This window comes from Larimichthys crocea, chromosome XXIV, assembly GCF_000972845.2.
Source record: "Larimichthys crocea isolate SSNF chromosome XXIV, L_crocea_2.0, whole genome shotgun sequence".
In the NCBI taxonomy this organism is placed as follows: Eukaryota; Metazoa; Chordata; class Actinopteri; family Sciaenidae; genus Larimichthys; species Larimichthys crocea.
In genome coordinates this window covers 12,318,278-12,337,786 of record NC_040034.1, presented here as the reverse complement: position 1 = coordinate 12,337,786, position 19,509 = coordinate 12,318,278, and the positions used below count along the sequence as shown (strand labels likewise).

The following is a 19,509-nucleotide window of genomic DNA, read 5'->3' as shown; positions in this document are numbered from 1 at the left end:
CAGTGTAGCCGAGTGACCTCCCTACCTCTCCCTGCCTAACTGGGGAATAACACTCAATGTCACATTACTCCTATCCTGCATTTGATATATTTATTTATATTCCTATATATATTTATAACTATAAATGCATGTGTTGGGGACATCAGGACGAAACGGCAAATGAGATGGCGGGACATATATGAAATTATCTGGTTGGGGGATGCTAAAAATAATTGTAATTTGATTGAAGGAGAGGAATTCTTGAGAAAACTGAGGTTTGGAGGCACAGACAAGGAGATCCTGAATGAGATGGGACAGGAAACATGGAGACTGAAATGTCCTTCAGTCTGGAGACACAAAAACTGAAGGACACCCTGACACACACTAAATGTATTAAATGGTTTAGGTAAAGGCACAGACAAAGTTCATTATCATGTTGCGTTTTGAATTCTTCCTAATGTTCAAACAATTATAGAAGCCCACAAGTGGAAAAAGTAAAAAAAAAAAGTAATTATTTTTCAGACGTGCCTTCCCAGAATTCATAGCTCCACACACTTCCTCAGGACAGAGATCCAAGACGAGAGCTTTACAGACTCAGCGGGTGGACCAGCTTGATCCTGGGGGCTTGCAGAGCACAGGGAGGCCTGTGATGTTGCATGCATGCAGGAAAGCAGTGGACTGTGATATAGTGGACTCAGATTCAAACCCAATGAGTAGCTTTAGCAGTGTCCCACTGTGACGGTGAGCTCCCAGTCCAGACTCAAACAGTTTCTCCCACAGCAGCAGATTCTATGAAGTAACCTCAGGATGCTGCTTTCCTTTGTCCAAACCAAACTAAACCTTTTCCCCGACATTGCTTCCCCCCCCTCCTCCACTATATCAAGGGCTATGTGTTTGGTGAGGGTGTGTTGAGTGGTCATTAGTCTCTGTTTACAGTGGAGAAAACCTGGCCAGCTGGCATGTGACGTGTGATGTGCTGCGCTGTGGTCTACCACTGTGAGACCCCCGTGGCAGAGTCGTGGAGGCCCAGCAACCCCCTTCCCCAGGCGGGCCGCAGAGACCGCGGCGAGCCCTCGGCAGATGGAGCCTCCAGCGTTTCCCATCTCTCCTCTACAAGCAAAGAAGAGGTGGAGCGAGCGCTGGAGGTGGGACTGGCCCTGGACCCCATCACAGATGCCAGGAGAAGGCTGAGACTCTGGCGAGGCCCTGCTGGGAGGGTGCTGGGCCGGAACAGGTGCAATCTCAGCCCCTCGATCCCCTCTGTCAGCACCTCAGTGGTGGAGCCCGCTCTCTCTTCCTGTCCTCGCTCCTTCTCATTCACACACTCGAGAGGTGTTGTGGGGCTACATCCAGCTCCCCCTCCCTCCACCCAGCAACAAATCCAGACACCAAAAATCCCGACCAAACACAGCTCTCTTGCTGCCTTGTGCCTTTTCTCTTAAAAGAAACAAACATTAAAAGTACCAGGTTCAAAGTACAGTAACAGAAGTGTGTGTTTGTGACCCTCAGAGGGCAAACAATGGAGTTGTGTTGACTCAGGCGTTTTCCTCTGCTGGCCATGATAAGCTCCTCGGCTGACCCTGCCACTGCCAAAGGGGCCAACACAACCACTCTCCCATCAGCCCTTGCTTTATCGCCAGTGGCTACAAGACAAAGAGGTTCTGCTCTATACCTGGCTGCGGACGGCATCCTGCATGATGGAAAGAGTTTATGACAGAAGGGGGTTGGGTGGCGAGGCCCAACAAGCCACCTTGACCTGTCCCTGCTCAGAAGACCTTGGTGAACCCCGTCCCATTGCCCCCAGCCCCACACAAGCGACCTGGCCACTCCAACCGCCACTGAGTTATTATCATAATTTCCCAGAGAGGCATTACAGGGCCTCCACGACCAGAGAGGCATCCGTGTTTTACAGAATGTTTTGTGTTTTATTGCCTTTAAGTCACTCATAGGCCAGCGGAGAGGGCCCACAATGATAAGAAAACCAGTCATGTGAAAAATGAAGGACCTCGCGTACAGGACTGAGAGGTGAAGAAGGGAAATAATAAAATACATGACAAATGTGGAGCTCGACTGTATTTCATGTTCAAACCCCCGGTCTCGCCATCCAACCCTCGGCTGCACTAAAAACACACGAGAAAAAAAGTGGGAAATAATAATAATAATAATGAATTCAGTCAATCTCACTGTTACAAAAAGAACAGAAGCTTTTTTCCCCCTCATCTCATGGCTTACACTTTAAAAAAAAAACATAAAATCCCGGCCCTCTCACTCCCCCTCCCGGGTGCTGTGACAACATGTCGGCCGTAAGATGCCCAGGGGCATTCCAAGCTGCCACCGTCCCAGCCATTTCATGTCTGAGCCCACCTGGGGTAAACAAAAAAGGACTTGGAGCGATAGAATATTAACTAAAGAAGAGAGGGGAAAAATAGCACTGACAAAACTGAAAATACTTTTCAACTCGTCAAACTTTAGGTCTTAAAAATACCCCTTTCATTGTCTCTTTTTTTCGAGCAATTCCCTCTCCTCTCCCACAACCCCCTGCAGGGGTTTTTAAAGGTGCAGTATAGCTAATGAAAAATACAACATCTGTTTAATCTAGCTATTTCAAAGGCAAATCCCCTTTTGATCAAAAAATGATATTGATCTGACTGCCTTAGTTGTGTGGCGAGGATTTCTCCTTTAAACTTGAAATATCATGGAGTCTTTGTGGCAAATCAATACTGCGGCTGCTTTTTGAGGCTCATTTCAAAGGACACGAGGTCCATTTGAATACAGTTAAGATAGTTATGCTGTAAATGAATGTGAAAAACATTCATTTAAAAAGGGGGGGGGGTCTTTATTTCCATGCCTTTTTAAACAGCTAATAATCCTCTCATGACTGGTTCATGGCACCGGCCTGATGCGGTGATGGCCGGGTCATCGACAGGGAACCTGTGACAGGCACGCGGCCCCTGGTGGAATGAACTGGTCCTAATATTCCTTGAGCTTTAGCGTGTCTGTCCTCACCCCTCACTCTGTGTCTGCGGGGCCCCGGCATCGGGCCCCAGCTATCTCCACATCTCCCCATTTTCTTTAATTACACCTCAGCATATTGCTTTTGGGCCATATGGAAGGCAGATATTGAGACCAGATAAGATGTATAAACTTCTGTCAACACCACAGCATATTAGGTAGAGCTGGAAGCATATTATCTCTATTCTATCCTTCCAATTAGCGCCCAATATCAAAATACATTAAGACAAGCCTGTCGACGAGGAGCAGGAAAAAACATTACATTAATGGGGCCTCCGTCCGTTTCTTTTATTAAAATTGTATTACTTCCTCGCGTTTGTTTTCTTTGCCACAAAATGAAAAGTCATTTCCACCATGGGACCCAATAAAAACACAGATAAATTACCCATTTAAACTCAATGGCCTGAGAACTCCCTGTGCTCAGCTGGTCCATACTGGCCTCAAGGTTTTACAATGGGATCTCAGTAACAAACTGCTGCTTTGAATATAAACAGCATAGATTCACACGAGAAAACTTATTTTCCTACATAAACTCAGAGATCTGGTGTGTACCGTGGTGTCCCATCGTATCGAAGTATTTTAAACATTGTGTCGCTACTGGAACATTTTGAGAGAAATATCGGATTGCAGATGCACGCACTGGGGCAATGTGGATTTTTACAGCAGTAATGGCTCCATTATTTTAATAGAAAAATGTCAAGGGAAGACAAATCACACCCTAAACCCACGTGAGGTCTGTATCATCTGATCTGATATACACAGCATCAACATGGCCTCAGACTCAGCTCACCTCCCAGTGACACCGTGTTCACGTGACAGCCAAAGTCCTCTCTAAGAACACAACTGTCTTCTTCACTACGTATACTGTATATTGTAGCTGTTTTGACGTGATTGAATTCACTGCACCCAGACAGTGAGAGGTCACTCTGAGCCTCGCCGCAGCATCAGGATATACTGTACACACTGAGAGACATGAAGAGAATAAAGGAGAAGAGAGCGGCAGGATGAGGCAGTATAGAGAGAGGTCACTTTGAGAAGCTGGATGCAGGCACATGCCAAACAGCGTCTCTGGATCTCTCTCTCTTTCTCTAATCCCCTCTCTGATCCACCGACGTTCAGGGCCAATCATTTGAGGCCGGCCACAACCCGTGATCACTGGGCCCTAATCTGAGTCCTCGGCCCGTCCGCAGTCCACCTCAGACAGCACCGGCCGGCTGCCAGCAGAGGAGTGGCAGGCTTAGCCTTCTCCAGAGAGACAGCTAGAGGTTGTCTCTACATGGATGGGCACTTCGCAGCTCGGCGGGGGCGGGAGGAAGGGGCAACATAGCAGCTGCTCAGGGCATATGGGCAGAATTCATTAAGTCTGGCTAAATAAGCCAATTGTGGAGGCGGTAAAAAAAGTGTGCATTTGTATGTCTGTATGATGGAGATCACTCATTGCGATTGAGCACTGAGCTCAAATAATAAATTCTGCCACACACGATTATTCCGAGCACAAATATCCCGTGTGATAGCTTCGTCCTGAGGTATTACACTTGATGAAGTTGATTCAAGGCCCACCAAATAAAAAAATCTGGATCTATTTGTGATGGGCAGTGATTGAGCTGTTAGATGCATAGATTATGTGTCCTTGAGGACTTTGCTGTGCATCTCCAAATGTCATGAGACTGCTCTCTGCCGCAGAAATAAACCTAATCACAATCTGTAAATGTTACAGCTGTTTCCCTAATAGACCTGGCCTGACTTTGGAGGCCTGCATTTATATTCACACACATGAACCAAAGACAAAACTGAATGCTGATACATGCGTCCAGCGCGCGCTGAAGCCATGGTATACAACACATTTCATAAATTATATCAACTTCGGTGCAAAGGTGTCACAGCCAATGTCCATCACACCCTGTCCTGTGGCCTGTTGTGCTGGCTCTATGTGCAGTCGCATTGTTGCGGAGAATTTTCTTTACTTTACTTCACCAAATGCTGTCTTGTTCCTGACTTACATCCATTCCTATTTATCCAGTAAAAGGTATAATGTATGCTAATCCCCCAGGTGTCAATAGGAACTCTGTTCAATGCATTTGAGATAATAGAGAAGAAGGGGTTGCTCCTATCGAAGACCTGGAAGATAAAGTCAATGGCACAGTCAATAACAATAAGGTTGTAGGATTTAATGAGGAATGTTAATTTGAACACAATCAACTGGATTTCAGCTTAGCTGATTATCAAACTTGGACTTGTATGAGGGTGTTGATAATGCTGGCAGTGCAGGGAGGGCATTTTTTATCTGTGACAGCTTTTTCTCAGAGGGGCTTTTCAAACAAAATCAGTTTGCCTTTTGGCTGTTTAAGTTAAAAAGTAACAAACAAAGAAGGGTGAAACAAAACCTAAATGAAGACGGTAAGAGAACACTGCACTGTTCACTGAACTTTATTTAGAAAATATGACAAATACTGTATATACACTTTACAAAATATAAATTCTGGATAACAAACAGTAATTAAAGTTACTGTATCCAAAGTCACTGGACCTTCTGTGTAATGAACATTCACCCTGTTCCCACTGGAGCCATTAAAAGTCCCACTCCAAACCTCCTCCTCATATTACAGGCAACGCGGCCTGCTCCTCACTCTCTCCTTGATCCCATTCCATCAGCAGCTCTGAGGACACCTCTGTAAACAGATGATCCCAGTCCCAGCTCACATCATCCTGCAGAGCAAAAAGGAGAGACAGAAAGAGGGGGAGAAAAGAAGAATTAGAGAGGCAGAGGGAGACATAACAAGAAAGAGAGCATAGCGAACAGAGGGAGCAAAGAGAGGAGAATGGGGAAGGAGAGCAGAGGGTGTTAATGTACACATCATAAATCTTGATTACCTGGGAGACAGAGTGGCAACCTCCCCTGGTGCTCTAGAAACAGCTGGACAGGCCTTCGCTGGGAGCTCACGAGCTATATTTACTAAAAACTCACTCACCTCTTTCACCTCCTGCTCAGGAGCTAAAACCTTGGTGAGAAGCCTCAAGTCAATCTCTCCATCCTGAAGAAAGATCGCAGTAAAATTCACTTAGCTTGCACAAACAGAGGTGATGCTGGTTGCAAAATTAAATGGACCACCTTGACGAGAAGAGAGGGAGGAATATCAGGGAGATATAAAAATAAATGGCCTTGACTTACTAAGGTCTGGAACGCAGAGTAACACTTCAGATCATTGTCCAGATCTCTGTAGGTCATTACCCGGTTCACCTGGATGCTAACAGGGTGATACATAGTTAGAATAAGCATCTGATACGCTAACAGACTTGTATTTCAATTAGAAAAACAGTAACCAGTCTGACTGCAGCGCTTTCACACTACATACAAACCAAGACTGAGAAGTGGCTTTGTAGAAGTTTGAAGTGTATGCACAATCAAGCTCCAAGACTTGAAGCAAAGACCACAGAGAGCAGGAGATGGTTGCCAAGTGGTAAACGCTTCAAATTGAAACCCAGCTGCTTATCTGTGGGTTGGAATTAAGTGGGGGGGCTCTCAAAGTGGCCGGGGCCTAGCAGTGCATGCCAGTCCTACTTACTGCACATTACACGCTACATTGCCCCCGCAATGAGTTCAATGTGGATATTATCTCGCACAGAGAGCAAGCCCCAGCCTAATAACCTCCACCGCTGTCATAGCCTTGCTACATATTCGACACATGTCGGCGTGTCTCTCACTGCCCTGTAAATCAAAGGGCCCGGTTAGTCAGGACCCTGGTAACAGAGTTGCATAAATCACACCCAACTGTTATTTCTCCATTTCAGCCCCGATAAAGCTAGACACTGCACGGTGGCACGAGTAGAGGACAGGTAACCATCAAAGTCACCAGAGCAGGTTACTGATCTAGTGTCCTGTGCACGGACAGAGGTTAACTGTCATACATGGGTCTGGGGACACGCTGTGTGTGTGTGTGTGTGTGTGTGTGTGTGTGTGTGTGTGTGTGTGTGTGTGTGTGTGTGTGTGTGTGTCAATCCACAAAGAGTGATAAGGATGAACTTCGACCTACCTCGGTGGAGCTGCAACTTGCATGGTGAGATCTTCTTCCTGTACTTCTTCAAGATCTGGAATCACTGGAATATCTGGAAAGAAAACACCTTACAAATTACATTTTTAAAAGTGTCAAATATTTGAGACAATCTGATTGCTAGCCAAAAGACAGAATCCTTTGTGAAAAATACAGTAAATCCCCTGTGTGTGGCTGCTAGAAGTGCATATTTTCTGTGAGTATGTGTGACCGTGTCTGTGTGGCACTTCCTCCCCTCCCTCTCTCTAGCTACATCCTCATAAGAGCTGCCCTGTCACAATAGCCATGCGGCCATGAATATTCAGGAGGCGAGGCGGCAGCTCTTCCTGCTGTGAGAGGGGCGCTGGCCAGGGGCTCCCCAGAAAGCACCCCCTGCTACCTTAGCATTTGGGCCCTGTCAGCGCCGCCCACCCCCAGGACCCGCAGTGGCCGGTAGGCCGACCTCCATGTCCACTCTGCCACTCCGACTGGGGCGGCATCCAGCCATGTGCAAGAGTATTTGCTTGCGGGCCCATCTGTGTGGGGTCGGAAGTCACAGTGCGGCCTGGCAGGGGCTGCCGTGCCGAGAGCCGCCAACCCGCTGCTCAAACAGTGGGAACCCACATTAATTGGCAAAACGCAACAGGACAGAGGATGGCTCCACTCCCAAGAAGGACAGGGCAAACTTTCACAGCATTGGACATTTGTTGGAGCAGGGAAATAAGAGAGGCATAATCAGGGATATAGAAAGATTGGATGGAAATAAGCTGAATGGTAAATAATGAATTAAGATACTGATTGAAATGTGTTCAAAGACTTTCATAATAAGTACCTCATTGTGTGATGACATTCATCATTAAGAGGTTATTGCTAATGTAGGGCACAACAATCAGTGATGAAGAAATGTCCCCCCCTCCCAAAAAAAATGTTTTATCGTGTCAACAGTACACATTTTATGCAGTACAGACAGTTGCCAACAACTTTACTGGCTTCCCATCTGCCCTTATAAAATATGTGTTAACTTTGGGTGCGATGTAGCGATCCTGAACAATATTTTCTGGGGTAGGCAGCAGACTCCACATCCTTATTAGGTCTACAGCTGAGTGTTGACAGTGAGAGAGACAGAGAGAAGAAGGAAGAGAGAGAGAGAGAGAAAAAAGGGGAGAGCTGGACTGCATGAAGAGGGTTGTCAGTAATCTCTAACCACAGTACTGCACCCTCAGGGGAAAGTCAATAGAGGAGCTAAATAGAGGTGAAGAGATGGAAGTCTGCATCTGATGTGAGGAAATATCTTGGCATCTGTGTCACCATTCCTTCAAAATAACTCCTGAAAATAAAGTGGAGTCGAGGAAACATCGATATTTGATGGAACACTGAATTTCAGGTCAACACAAAAGTTGTGGACCGTTGAGATGACCAGAAATGATTTGCAATCGGAACAAAAATTCAGAAGACAACGCATCAACTTTGAGTAGATAACAAAAACTCACCCTCTGTTGATAACTTATTTCTTTCTCTTTTTTAATTAAGCCAAATTAAAAATGCCACGCTCGTTTAGCTGCTGACAAGATTCATCTGTGTTTCTGATATCCAAATAAATGCAGGCGCGGGTATTTCATATTCATGAGGCCCCGGTGACACTTTGTCCTCTCATTTACAAAGCACAGCGTTCAGCAGAATCCGTCCCCCCTGGACCCCCAATCAAATTTAATGGTCTTAGTGCAATGACATCAAAAAGCCTTGCCGTCCAGCTCTTTGCAAACGGCTTCCTGGGTTGTCTATTTGTCCACACACACTCTTTTTCATTTCAGCCAGTAATGCACTATTAACACACTCCATGAGAGTTCAATGTGAAGCACAGAGGCATATGTTGTCTATATGCAAAATCTATTATTAAGTGAAAAAAGGAACAACATTTTTAAATGAGCTTCAAATTCAACCCATTACTGGAGGTCAGGCGGGGCATCAAAGCACCTGCAAACAAGCCACTGTTTTCTTCTGACGCAAAGGGCAGCTTCATCATGAGGAGCTGTCTCTCCTCAGCGGCACACATTACCTACGCTGACTTCCTTCCCTCGACCAGACATGTATCAAGGTGGCTTTTGTCTGGCAGTGAGCGAGGCCACGCGTATCCTTATTACAGGGCCGCGTCCGGCTTCCTCGCTGAAGCATGTAAATATCAAAAGGGGATAATTTGCTGTGAGTGTAGACATACTCCCGGCAGGCACACACCAGTCAGCGACTTTAGAGAACAGGACGTCTCTTCACATCACTTGGGTTCCTGTAATCTACGCAGGGGTCCAGTCAAATGATTACCTTGGCACAGAATCCATTTGAAAGGCTTATGGGGACAATATTCAACACAATAAGTAGTAAGACAGCGAGACATGAAACAGATGAGCGTGTTTGCGATACTGGTGCTATTTTAAGTGACCAGCAGGAGGCTGTGGGGGCAGCTGATGGGAAGATGGGAGCAGGGAACTGGGCGAGCCTTCCCTCGCTCTCTTTCTCTCACTGTGCTTGTAGCCAGTGGACATAAGGGATAAGGGTAGGGGACATAATCAAGATCGCAGGGGCTATCTCACTAACCCTCAGCACTGTAATTTCCAATGCCCCTGCCTCCGGCTCTGTATTAAGAGGTCTCCCTTCACAGAGTAATAATCTTTCCGGCGGCATTAACTGCAAAGGAACCAAACCTCTGGACTCTTCATTCAACTGGCCATTTGAGCCAGTGCATACTAGACAGTGACAGACAATAGTGTGTGTGTGTGTGTGTGTACACATGCTGTGTAACTATGAGAAATTTAGAGCAACTTAATTGCTGTGGTTCATGATTGTGATTTATCAACACATTTTTAATTTCATTTTTAAGTTTTGTCATAACATTTTTAAAATGGTAATTTTCCCATTTTCAACAAAGAATTACTCAGAAGTAAGAAATACAAAATAGGACAACACTGCAGGGAACATTTATGTAAGGATGTGATAATAAAATATTGTTGTTTACTATATCTTCTTATAACAACAACAATAATAAGGACACACTCTTTTAGTTCATCTTTCATAATAAAATAAATGCTAAAAAGTTTAAGATTTGAATACAAAAATACAAAAAAACATTGTAATTAATCATATATTTGTTGAGTTATAGATTTTAAAATTATTATTCCCTTTCTAATTATTATTATTATGAATTTAGAAACATTACAATGGACATTTTTAAACTGACTGTGAATAAAAGGGTTATGATCACTGTGGCATTCGTTCATAAATGGCATCTTACCCGAGGTACTGATGTGTAATCCTAAAGTCCTTCAGTGTTGTCAACTGAGCATTTCATGCTGCTAACCTATCTTTACTGAGGCAATTTGACCCTATTTCCCCAGCTGCCTTGTGCCGCAAAATAGAACAATTATTCTAGGCAGGGTTTAGCTGAAATTTCCCCCCTCAGTCATGACATTGTTTGTGGTGTGCACAGTTGGGCCCTCAGGTGACTCAGTTACCGCTAGATCTGTATTCAACAGCACCTGTCTGACACTGTGTGTGTACATGTGTGTGTGTTTGTGACTAACTGTGTTGCTCTGGGTGGAAAGGCAAATGCTTAAATCCTGCAAGAATATTCTCCATCAACTATATATCTAACCTCATTTAATGAGCATATTCACATGTTTATACGGTGTCACACACTGTTCAGAAGGAGGAATGCTGGTCAAAGACAGCGTTCTAACACATGAATCCACGCTGGACTCAAGGAGAAATATGGCGTGAGCATCAGTGAAAAGCGATGATCTGACCGTCTGCTTATCTGCTCTACTTCCAGAGGATGAATGTGCCGGGGAGACACTGGAGGGCTCTTCTTTGCCCGAGAGGAGAGACACCGAATGGGAGGGGGGCTAGTAAGGGTGCTCTTACCTCCTTCATCATCTGATCCCTGGGGTGTTTGTGGTCGAAGGCGGCGGCTGTAGAAACAGGAAGTGTGAGAGTATGAATTATTTAATAGTTTCAAAATGCAGCCCAACGGTGAGGTCATCACAGTGAGTGGGTGATTTGGCTTTGCTTTGATGATGGGCGGGTTTTTTTTTTTGTCTTGTCTTTCTCTCGTGGTAGTTAGGACACTCACTCAGTCTGCAACAGTCTGACTGGACTTCTGAACAGTCGTTCCTGCCAAAAGGCACTGATGGTGCTATGAGACACTATTGTGCTGTCCGGGTGACCAGCCTGGCAGCCTTAGACAAGATCACCTCCAGAATTAAAAAAAAAAAACAAACCCAGCTGGAGCAGCAGGATGAATAAGTATTACTAAGACAAGACAGCTGTGACAGGAGCACAACATAAGGGATCTTTTCACAGGGTAACAACTTTACACACAAAGCCTCTGTCTCACTACAGCCAGTCAGGCACCGGGCTCCGACTGCGATGATGAGTAAAACACAGACGACTGCGTCCTCTACCTGCCTCTTCTCGTGATGTCTATTCTAGTCACAGAATAACGGGAGGGAGGGTGAGGGGAAAAACTAGAATAACAGGAAAACTTGGCTCCTAACAGCAATAAAAGTGATGACAACTCAGTCACGCTGTTTTTTAATCATGTTAAGTGATTGTTCTTGGAAGGCGAGGATTAGCTGCAACCAAGGACAATCTGAAAATATGCCGCTATTCCCACTTTACTGCAAAAGGAACAAACATTTAAACTGACCTATTTTTATTAAAACACACACACAAAAACAAAATGTGACTGGCATTGAATTCAGTCTATACCTACAGGAGGAGTAGGAGCAATGAACTTACTCTTCCAGGTCTTCAGCTGCAGGTCTTCTTGAAGATCTGTGTAGCAGCAGAACAAAAACAACCGTTAGACAAATTAAATAACACACTTGTTAGATTAGATTTTTCCTTCCTTATCTAATCATAGTAATTCTGCTACATCAGACACAGTGGGGTCTACGATAGTCGTGTCATCTCCTATCCTCTCTGTTTTCTCAGTTTCGTCTCCTGCTGGACGGTGCAGCTATTTTCAGACTTCTCTCCGTTTACACAGCGCAGCTTGAACAGAGCATGCCAGACACCAAAATACTGTTTTCACACTCCTCTGCCTCAACATGGTATTTTTAGCATTCACTATCTGTTTTAAGAAAAGGTAGAAATCACACCAGACACCAAAGAAAAACTAATATAACTACATGAATATTATCTAAGAAGCATTTAAACATATCAATCATCATAAAATATAAGAAAGGAATCAAAGCAGAGAAAGTTCTGGTATGTTTTAATTAGTGGCATAAAAATGTGTATAAAATGTTTTAATTTTCTTTTCATCATACAAAAATGATTTTGCTAGTTCTCCTGGTTGAGTAGTGCCCCCTACTGGTTTTAAAAGCAATACATCCGTATTACAACAGTCTGTCATTTCATCCTTTTATACAAGTGAAAAACAAGATAGCAGACATGTGGTAATAATTGATATTAAACAAATGCATGCTTTTAAATTGAACATCCATCAGAAAAAGAATTAATAATAAATGTGCAGAGTTTAATACGTAATTACCAATGTTGGGATTGAAATTACTGCACACTAATGTCAGTAGTAGAGACAACACTAGAAAAGCAAACCCACCTGTACACCAACTCCAAACTCTACTTCTAGTTTACCATCCCTTCCTCTTCCTACGATTACATCCATTTTTTACATTTAAGGGTTTTTCTGGGGAGAGTTTGCTTGTAGAGTTTGTAACGCTTTGAAGGCAAATTTGGGAAACAAACCCGTCATCTCAAAAAACATGACGCTTGCACAAAAAATCCAAAGATACAATAATGTGGACAAGAAAATCTGAATACTTCCATTTTATATCACAAATCATTTGTCATTACCTTATTAGGAACCTTATTAATCAATCATTTTTGAACTGGAGGCCCAAAATAAAAGGACAGAATTACATAAAACACAATTATCTGACCAATTGTCAGCGAAAAGTTCTCATCCATGCTGTCTGAGGGTAGAGTCCAACCAGGCAGGGCAGAGAGGAGCTGAGGGAGCCTACCTGCCTGCCCTTGGACTGTGTCCTGTCTGGGGGGCGGGGGTGGCGACACTTAAGACACATTACAGGCCTCTTGATTAAGACTCATGTAAGGCAAAGCGATAGACATGGTAAAACTGTCTGGAAAAAGTTGTTAGGGATAAAATATATTGTGACAACCTGGTTTCAAAGGTTCATCAATAAACTGACAGATCATTTAGTGTCAATTAGAAGTGATAGATCGACAAATCCCGGGATTTCTGCGCTGGGATTAGTGGGAGGAGGGCGGCGGTGATTGAGCATGAGGGGTGACATTGAAGGGAAAAGTCCTTGCCCGTTCCAGGGGGGACCATTACTTACTTTGTTTCAGAGAGGATCAATGCGCGTGCAAACCCCTTTTACACCTCCTGTATTTCAATCGCTTTGAGACTGGGAATCAAGCTGGGTTACGCAAAAGCAGAGAAGCGACACGCTGACCTTCTGTGAGAAAGGAAAGATCTATTGAGTTTGCTGTTTTCCTTGCTTGCACTAACGGTGCAGTAAACTACGCAAATAAGTACAATTGACTCAGCCTGTTCACTTCAATGCATCTCCTATGCTCTCACCTCCACTGAGACTGAAAAAAAAATAGGCACAGTGGCAGGTGGAGGAGAAAACAAGAAGAGAGCTTCCGCAATAAATGTTGATTCAGTCATGTACAGTATTTAGATTTAGATTTGTTGGTTGTAGATGGAGGCTTTGGGCAAACACCTTCCATCTGTTCCAAATATTTCATGAATTCTCCATGTTGTGCTCCCTGTGTAAAGAGCAGACTGCAGTGGAAAGGGGTGATTAAGTGGCTTGAACCCCTGTGATGAAGTGGCTAGCTGACTAACAGTGCCCTCCTGTGGCTGATGCATTAACCATGTCAATTACCGCCTTGCTCACAGATGAAGACGAATGGAGAGTTGCCTGCTCAGACAGGCTCCCTCTAACCTTGTTGATTCACAGCCCGAGTGCCAAATATGCACTGATAAATAAGCTCATTCAACAGCATGAGAGTTCATTAATAACACATAACCCAAGACTGCAGCTCACAGTTGCTGCCTACAGTGTAAGCCACAGGAGATGGAGGAAAAGGTGTAGATACGTACTTGGCAGAACTGGACCCAGAGCTTTCTTCTGCCCAGCCGCCCTGCCGCCGGGCCGGTTTGGGAGGAGGCCCCTGGAAGAAGGAGAGAATGTTAATAGCAAAGAGCTTCACTGAATGTTTACTCATTGACATAGATAAATAAATCATATCTGTAAACATTCTAGCTTTAATCTTGAAAAAATAAAGCACAAAAATTTCATGTTTATGTAAGATACAGCTTAAACTTCTGTCACAATTATAGGTCTTTTGTGTTACATCAAAACTTATTATTATGTTCTATATAAAAATAAAATGAACAAGAAACTTAAAAACACAAGTTTTTAAAGTGGAAACATGCCAGTAGGTGGCCACCTTGTCTACAGCAACATAAAATTAAGATCCCAACAGAAAAGGCCTAAACTAAACATAAATGTAAAAGGCATAAAAAAAGCAACTTCAATTGTTCTGATTAAGGTGCGGGGACCATTTGAAACAATGTACCTCTAATCCCATATAGTAAACAATGTCTGGTGTGTGCAGCATTGAGTCATCTATATGCACTCCATTGTTTTGTTTATTATATTTTTCAATACGGTTTGTTTCAAAAGCACAGGAACATATGGAGTAGAGTGTGGGAACTGCCAGGGCCTGTAAGTCTGACCCGAAAATAGATCCACAGGAAAAAATGACCCTCTCCCTCTCATTCTTTGATTCTGAAAATAGGAAACCGAGTATGCATCTCGATCCTGAGACCGAGACCCTGAGACCAGCACTTCAATGAATGAATTCCTGAGAGCACACGAGGGTGGGCACTAGACAAATGAACTAGGGAAAAAAAGGCACAACATTTCTCATTACTAAATTGGGTCTGCAGAGGACAAAGTGCTCGTGAAGAATTTCTTTCGTTTATGATGAAAGAGGAAATAATCTTTCATGGCTGGTTCCTTCACCAAAGCCATTTATAAATCTGAATGTCACCATTAAGCAGGGCAGAAGGAGGGGGAGCCACTCTGCTCCGCTGTATATTACCATTAATCGCGAGAGCTGAGGCCGAACAAGCTCCCTCAAGTTTGTGTAATTAGTATCTGTCTCTTTATTAAGAACAAAAGAGAATACGGTGACGACAATTGAGTCATTTTAAGCAACATCACAAAAACCCTTCAAGTGATGTGAAAATGTTTAATGTTTGGTGTTTCAGACGATGAACATTTTTCACGAGAGGCAAGATAATACAGTCAAGTGTCTTTGAGTGTAATAAATTCAACCTCTGACAGTTATGTCAGTCTACAAAAATGGAGAGGACCATAAGTGTCCTGAGAAACAAAACAAATCTGTGCTTTCAATTCTCCATGACCAAATATGAACCTCACAGTTGTAGTAAAATAGTTATGGCTGTTAAGGCAATTAGCTTAGCCCTCATGGTTTCTAATTTAGGATTCTGTGATGGTCTCTAGGGCAAGGAACTTATGGTGACCAAACCCTATGAGCCCATAAAAGCAAATGAGTCTTTGTTTAAAAGGATGTCAGGAATGTGACCAATCAGTTGGGTATTTTAGGCAGAAGAGGCCAGGCTTGATAAACGAAGACTACAAATAAACCCACCCAGTCACACGACACTCTGGAAAAATGTATTGCATGTGCGCAGCAGGTCAGAGAGGGCGCGAGAATACTGGTTCATACATTAGGGAAGTTGGCCTAATTTGGAAAGATTAGCCTAAAGCAAAAGCATTGCTGGGATTTTTTTGCTTTGGGAATGTCGGTTGGCTCACCGTTTGCCAATCCAGGAGACATGACTGATTCCATAAATGCCAACGACAGCAAAGAGAAATTATTTGTTATATTGCAACTGTCGCTTCTGATCTGACTTCTCTCATATATGTTTGCCCTATATAAAGTCTAAATTTAGCAGCATTGACTCCAACTTGTTTTATGAGGCAGAGATCACTGAGAAAACTTTACAACGACATCTCGTCTAGGACTTTGATTCACGCTAGGCAGTATAAGGAGAGGATTTATTAAAATTCTTGGTAGAGTTATGGGGACTTTTGTGATGTAATCTACTTGTTTTTCAATTAGACAATTTACAAGAGAACTATTACAATGCTTTGTGACTCTAAAGTTTAAAAGGGGTTCGGAGTTTGTATGAAGTAACACTTCAAAACATTTCATGCAAGAACATCAGATCCATTACACACAAGGACAATAAATGAAGAGCAGCTACAGTTTTGGAAACTGACTGTCTATGCTTTGAAACCTGCAGAAGAAGGAAAAGGGCAAATGAAACGTCTCTACATAGATGAGAAAACTTTATACCATGTGTGTCAAGCTGGTGTTACAGTGTAAGGCGGTGAATCTCTGTGGTGTTTATGAAACTAAGAATACTGTGCATCATATAGTCTTGATGTCTGGAGCATCAGCAGCAGAAGCCATGCAAAGTCACCGTTTTTTTCATGCTACCTACCTCGGCGTCATCAGGCGATTCATGTATGAGACAAAATCAAAATGCATGTTGATGAAGTTTATTGTGAGGTGAAATTATATCATGCAACCAACAGCCTATTATCATTCATCATCGTTTTCTTTCTTTCTTTTTTTTACATACTTCTCCCCCTGAAGCAGAGGTGGATGACTTCCTTACGTAACGTGAATCTTCAAATGATGATTGGTCTGCTGCAGGGCGGGCTCTTCGTCCAGACTTTGCAACCTGGGAAATGTGCATAATTTAAAAAAAATGGAAAATAGATTTTGATATCATAAAGCCAGAAGCTGCCACTTCCAACGGCTACCAAAGACTTTGTGGTTTCGCTTAGCTTAAAGCGTGCCATCTAATGAGCCAACCAAATGTTGTCTGGACGGACTTCAATATACAGAAGATCAGATTATTCCACTTGCATAAACCAACCAAGTTTGGTGCTTTGTTGGCTTTTATTTACTAGTTTTGCACAACTTCCAATAATGTGAAGTTTCTCTGTGCAGATGTGGCAGTGATATATTTCTTTTTGCATCCTTCCATCATTCTGCTTTCAAAATAAGATGTTACATAACTCTAACGTGCTTTTACCAAACCATAACCTTTTCTTTCTGAAACTGGCAGCATGATTACGAGCAGAAATTCTTGGAGCGTAAAAACGAATAGATACTTTATTGATCCCACAAAGGGAAATTCTTTTTTCACTTTTTTTTACATGCATTTTACCTGAAATACAACCACTGACACACACAACGGGCTCATAAACATGCAAATCTGGAGAGACTGTGGCATGATGGGCGCCCTGGGAACAGTTAGGAGTTCGATACCTTGCTCAGGGGCACGTCTGCAGTGCCTAGGAGGTGAACTGGTACCTCTCTAGCTACCAGTCCACCCTCCACACTGGTCTATGCAGCGAGTCTCTGGTTCCCAAGTCAAATCCCTACAGACCGAGCTACTGCCGCAAATGCTGTAGTGAAGTATCTCATGTGTGACCTGGATTTTAGCTTTGCTGTAAGAAGGGGGAACATGCATTTAATGGAGAGAGGCTGCGCTTGGATTACAGTATAGGTGCAGCTGAATGTGGATGTGTTTTTTGCTTGTTATTGTGCTGTAATATGTTTTAATTGTGTCTGCAGATGAAAAGTAGCTGGAAACTAACTCTGGTGCAGTACATCAAATGTAATCGTTTATGTTTACTGTACATGTAATGAATGAATGAATGACTGATGTTTTGTTTAGGGCACTGTGAGCTGTGCATGTTAGCACGGCTAACCCTTTATCTCGCTTCACACTAAAAAAAACAATTCTTCCTGTGGCTCTAAAGTAGTAAAGGATAATGTTTGTTTGCTGGTAACAGGTCATTTCAATAGCCACAACACTTCACCGACACTGGCTAATACTGACTGTTTGCGTTAGCTTTAAAAGCTAAGTAGTTAGCAACAGCCTCGCTCCCTCACAGTTAACAGCCTCAGTTTTACAGCACACTGAATACATATCACGGCTGCTTATGCTCTCTTGCTGCATCCTCTGCTGTTCAAGCGGCTCACTCACGTTTTTAACCGTCCCAGCGTCTCCGAGATGGAAGTTATCGTCCATTTCTTTTTCAGCTAGCAGCAGCAGCGACTCAGGGAAGCGTCTTCCTGGACTTCAGGAAGCGTCACGTAGCAACGCTCTCCATGGCAACGCCAATCAGAGGGAAGGAGCGCGAGGGGACTCACAGAGTGAATATGCAAATGAGCATACAGCCCAGGGTTAATTGTGCAAAGATATGTTGTTTCAGTATAAAATATGTGTATATATAAGTATATACAGTACTGTATGTATGTGTATATATAAGTATATACAGTACTGTATATACATATATACATTTAGTTACCAATATTCAGAGAATAAACAGCTAGATATGAATACATTATGTACAGTATAGACAGTACTATCAGAATCAGAATCAGTTTAAGTTTACTTTAATAATCCCAGGGGGAAATTATTTTTGTTACAATACTCCAAGTATACAAACAAACAAAAACAACATATGTAAACAAGTAACCATCTATTAAGAACAATATATATATAAAGTATATAAAAGATCAAATCAAAACTGCAAAAAAAAGAAAAAAAAGCTGCAAAATTGATTGACCATGTTTGTGTCAGATTACAGAAGGGGGGTGAAGATGATGATGTGTATGGTGCTGCAGGCAGATGTTGGGTTTGCAGAGGGAGGGATGGACAGGACAACGATGCTGACATGCGGGATCTGTCTCAGCAGATAGTAACGGCGAGCAGGTCAACATCCGGGCTACAGAGTTGTTGTTTAGTTGTGATGTGACCGGGATTACACCATCTGCTGTTAACTAGAATGGCAAGATATGAAGATATTTGCAGTGGGACAGTATTGGGCGAGGGGTCCGAGGTGGGGGAGTGTGGGAAGCACAGATATAGAAAGATATTTCAACAGAAAGATGATCCCAAATGATCATATTTAATAACCAAGTGACTTATTTCCTAAACTTAGAGAAGAAGCACATTGCATGTTGTTGCAGCAGTGATAAGTCGGGCCAATCATTATCTCAGTGTTTGGTCAGTAATAAAAACATGAAGAAGTAGCGCTGTGGGATAGTAGAAAAATGATGTCATCTAAACAATCAGAGTCATAGTTTGCCTTTTTTTAACCAAACAAACATCATCTTTCCCACAGCTCCCACGCGTTTATCTTTTTTTTTTTTTTTTTTGAGATCCTTAATCAAGCAGAGCCCACATCACATTATCTCATCTGCGACAGTGTGGCCTGTCAGTCGATATCCTCAAACAATCGCAGCCTGAGAAAGAAAACAGACACATGGGAGCTGAGGTTTCATCTGATGTTCGCTAGATGTCGCTGTTGTGCATGTTTTTAAT

The 19,509-nt window shown here is 43.1% G+C and overlaps 1 protein-coding gene across 3 annotated transcripts; it reads right to left on the bottom strand.

Annotated features, from left to right (window-relative positions):
* Positions 1-5,400: 5,400 nt before the first annotated feature.
* ift43 (intraflagellar transport 43 homolog (Chlamydomonas)) lies at positions 5,401-18,310 on the bottom strand. 3 transcript variants are annotated; one of them, XM_019272418.2, is made up of 10 exons: positions 18,166-18,310; positions 16,747-16,848; positions 16,606-16,626; positions 14,167-14,237; positions 11,808-11,843; positions 10,932-10,978; positions 7,023-7,095; positions 6,161-6,236; positions 5,961-6,023; positions 5,401-5,697 (listed from the first exon to the last, which is right to left on the bottom strand). In XM_019272418.2, the coding sequence occupies exons 1-10, from the start codon at positions 18,208-18,210 to the stop codon at positions 5,587-5,589; spliced, it is 645 nt and encodes a 214-aa protein (XP_019127963.1). In that variant the 5' UTR covers positions 18,211-18,310; the 3' UTR covers positions 5,401-5,586. The 3 variants fall into 3 exon arrangements, with proteins under 3 accessions (XP_019127963.1, XP_010732156.1, XP_010732155.1); XM_010733854.3 differs by lacking the exon at positions 16,606-16,626 and having other exon boundaries at positions 16,783-16,848; XM_010733853.3 differs by lacking the exon at positions 16,606-16,626 and having other exon boundaries at positions 18,166-18,308.
* Positions 18,311-19,509: the final 1,199 nt, after the last annotated feature.

Bases quoted from the DNA above. Each gene is read 5' to 3' on its own strand.
- ift43 (XM_019272418.2), bottom strand. From the start codon at position 18,210: ATGGACGATAACTTCCATCTCGGAGACGCTGGGACGGTTAAAAAC. The intron at 16,849-18,165 runs GTGAGTGAGCCG...CACATTTCCCAG, and splicing joins ACGCTGGGACGGTTAAAAAC to GTTGCAAAGTCTGGACGAAG. The intron at 14,238-16,605 runs GTAGGTAGCATG...TCCTTCTTCCAG, and splicing joins AATCGCCTGATGACGCCGAG to GGGCCTCCTCCCAAACCGGC.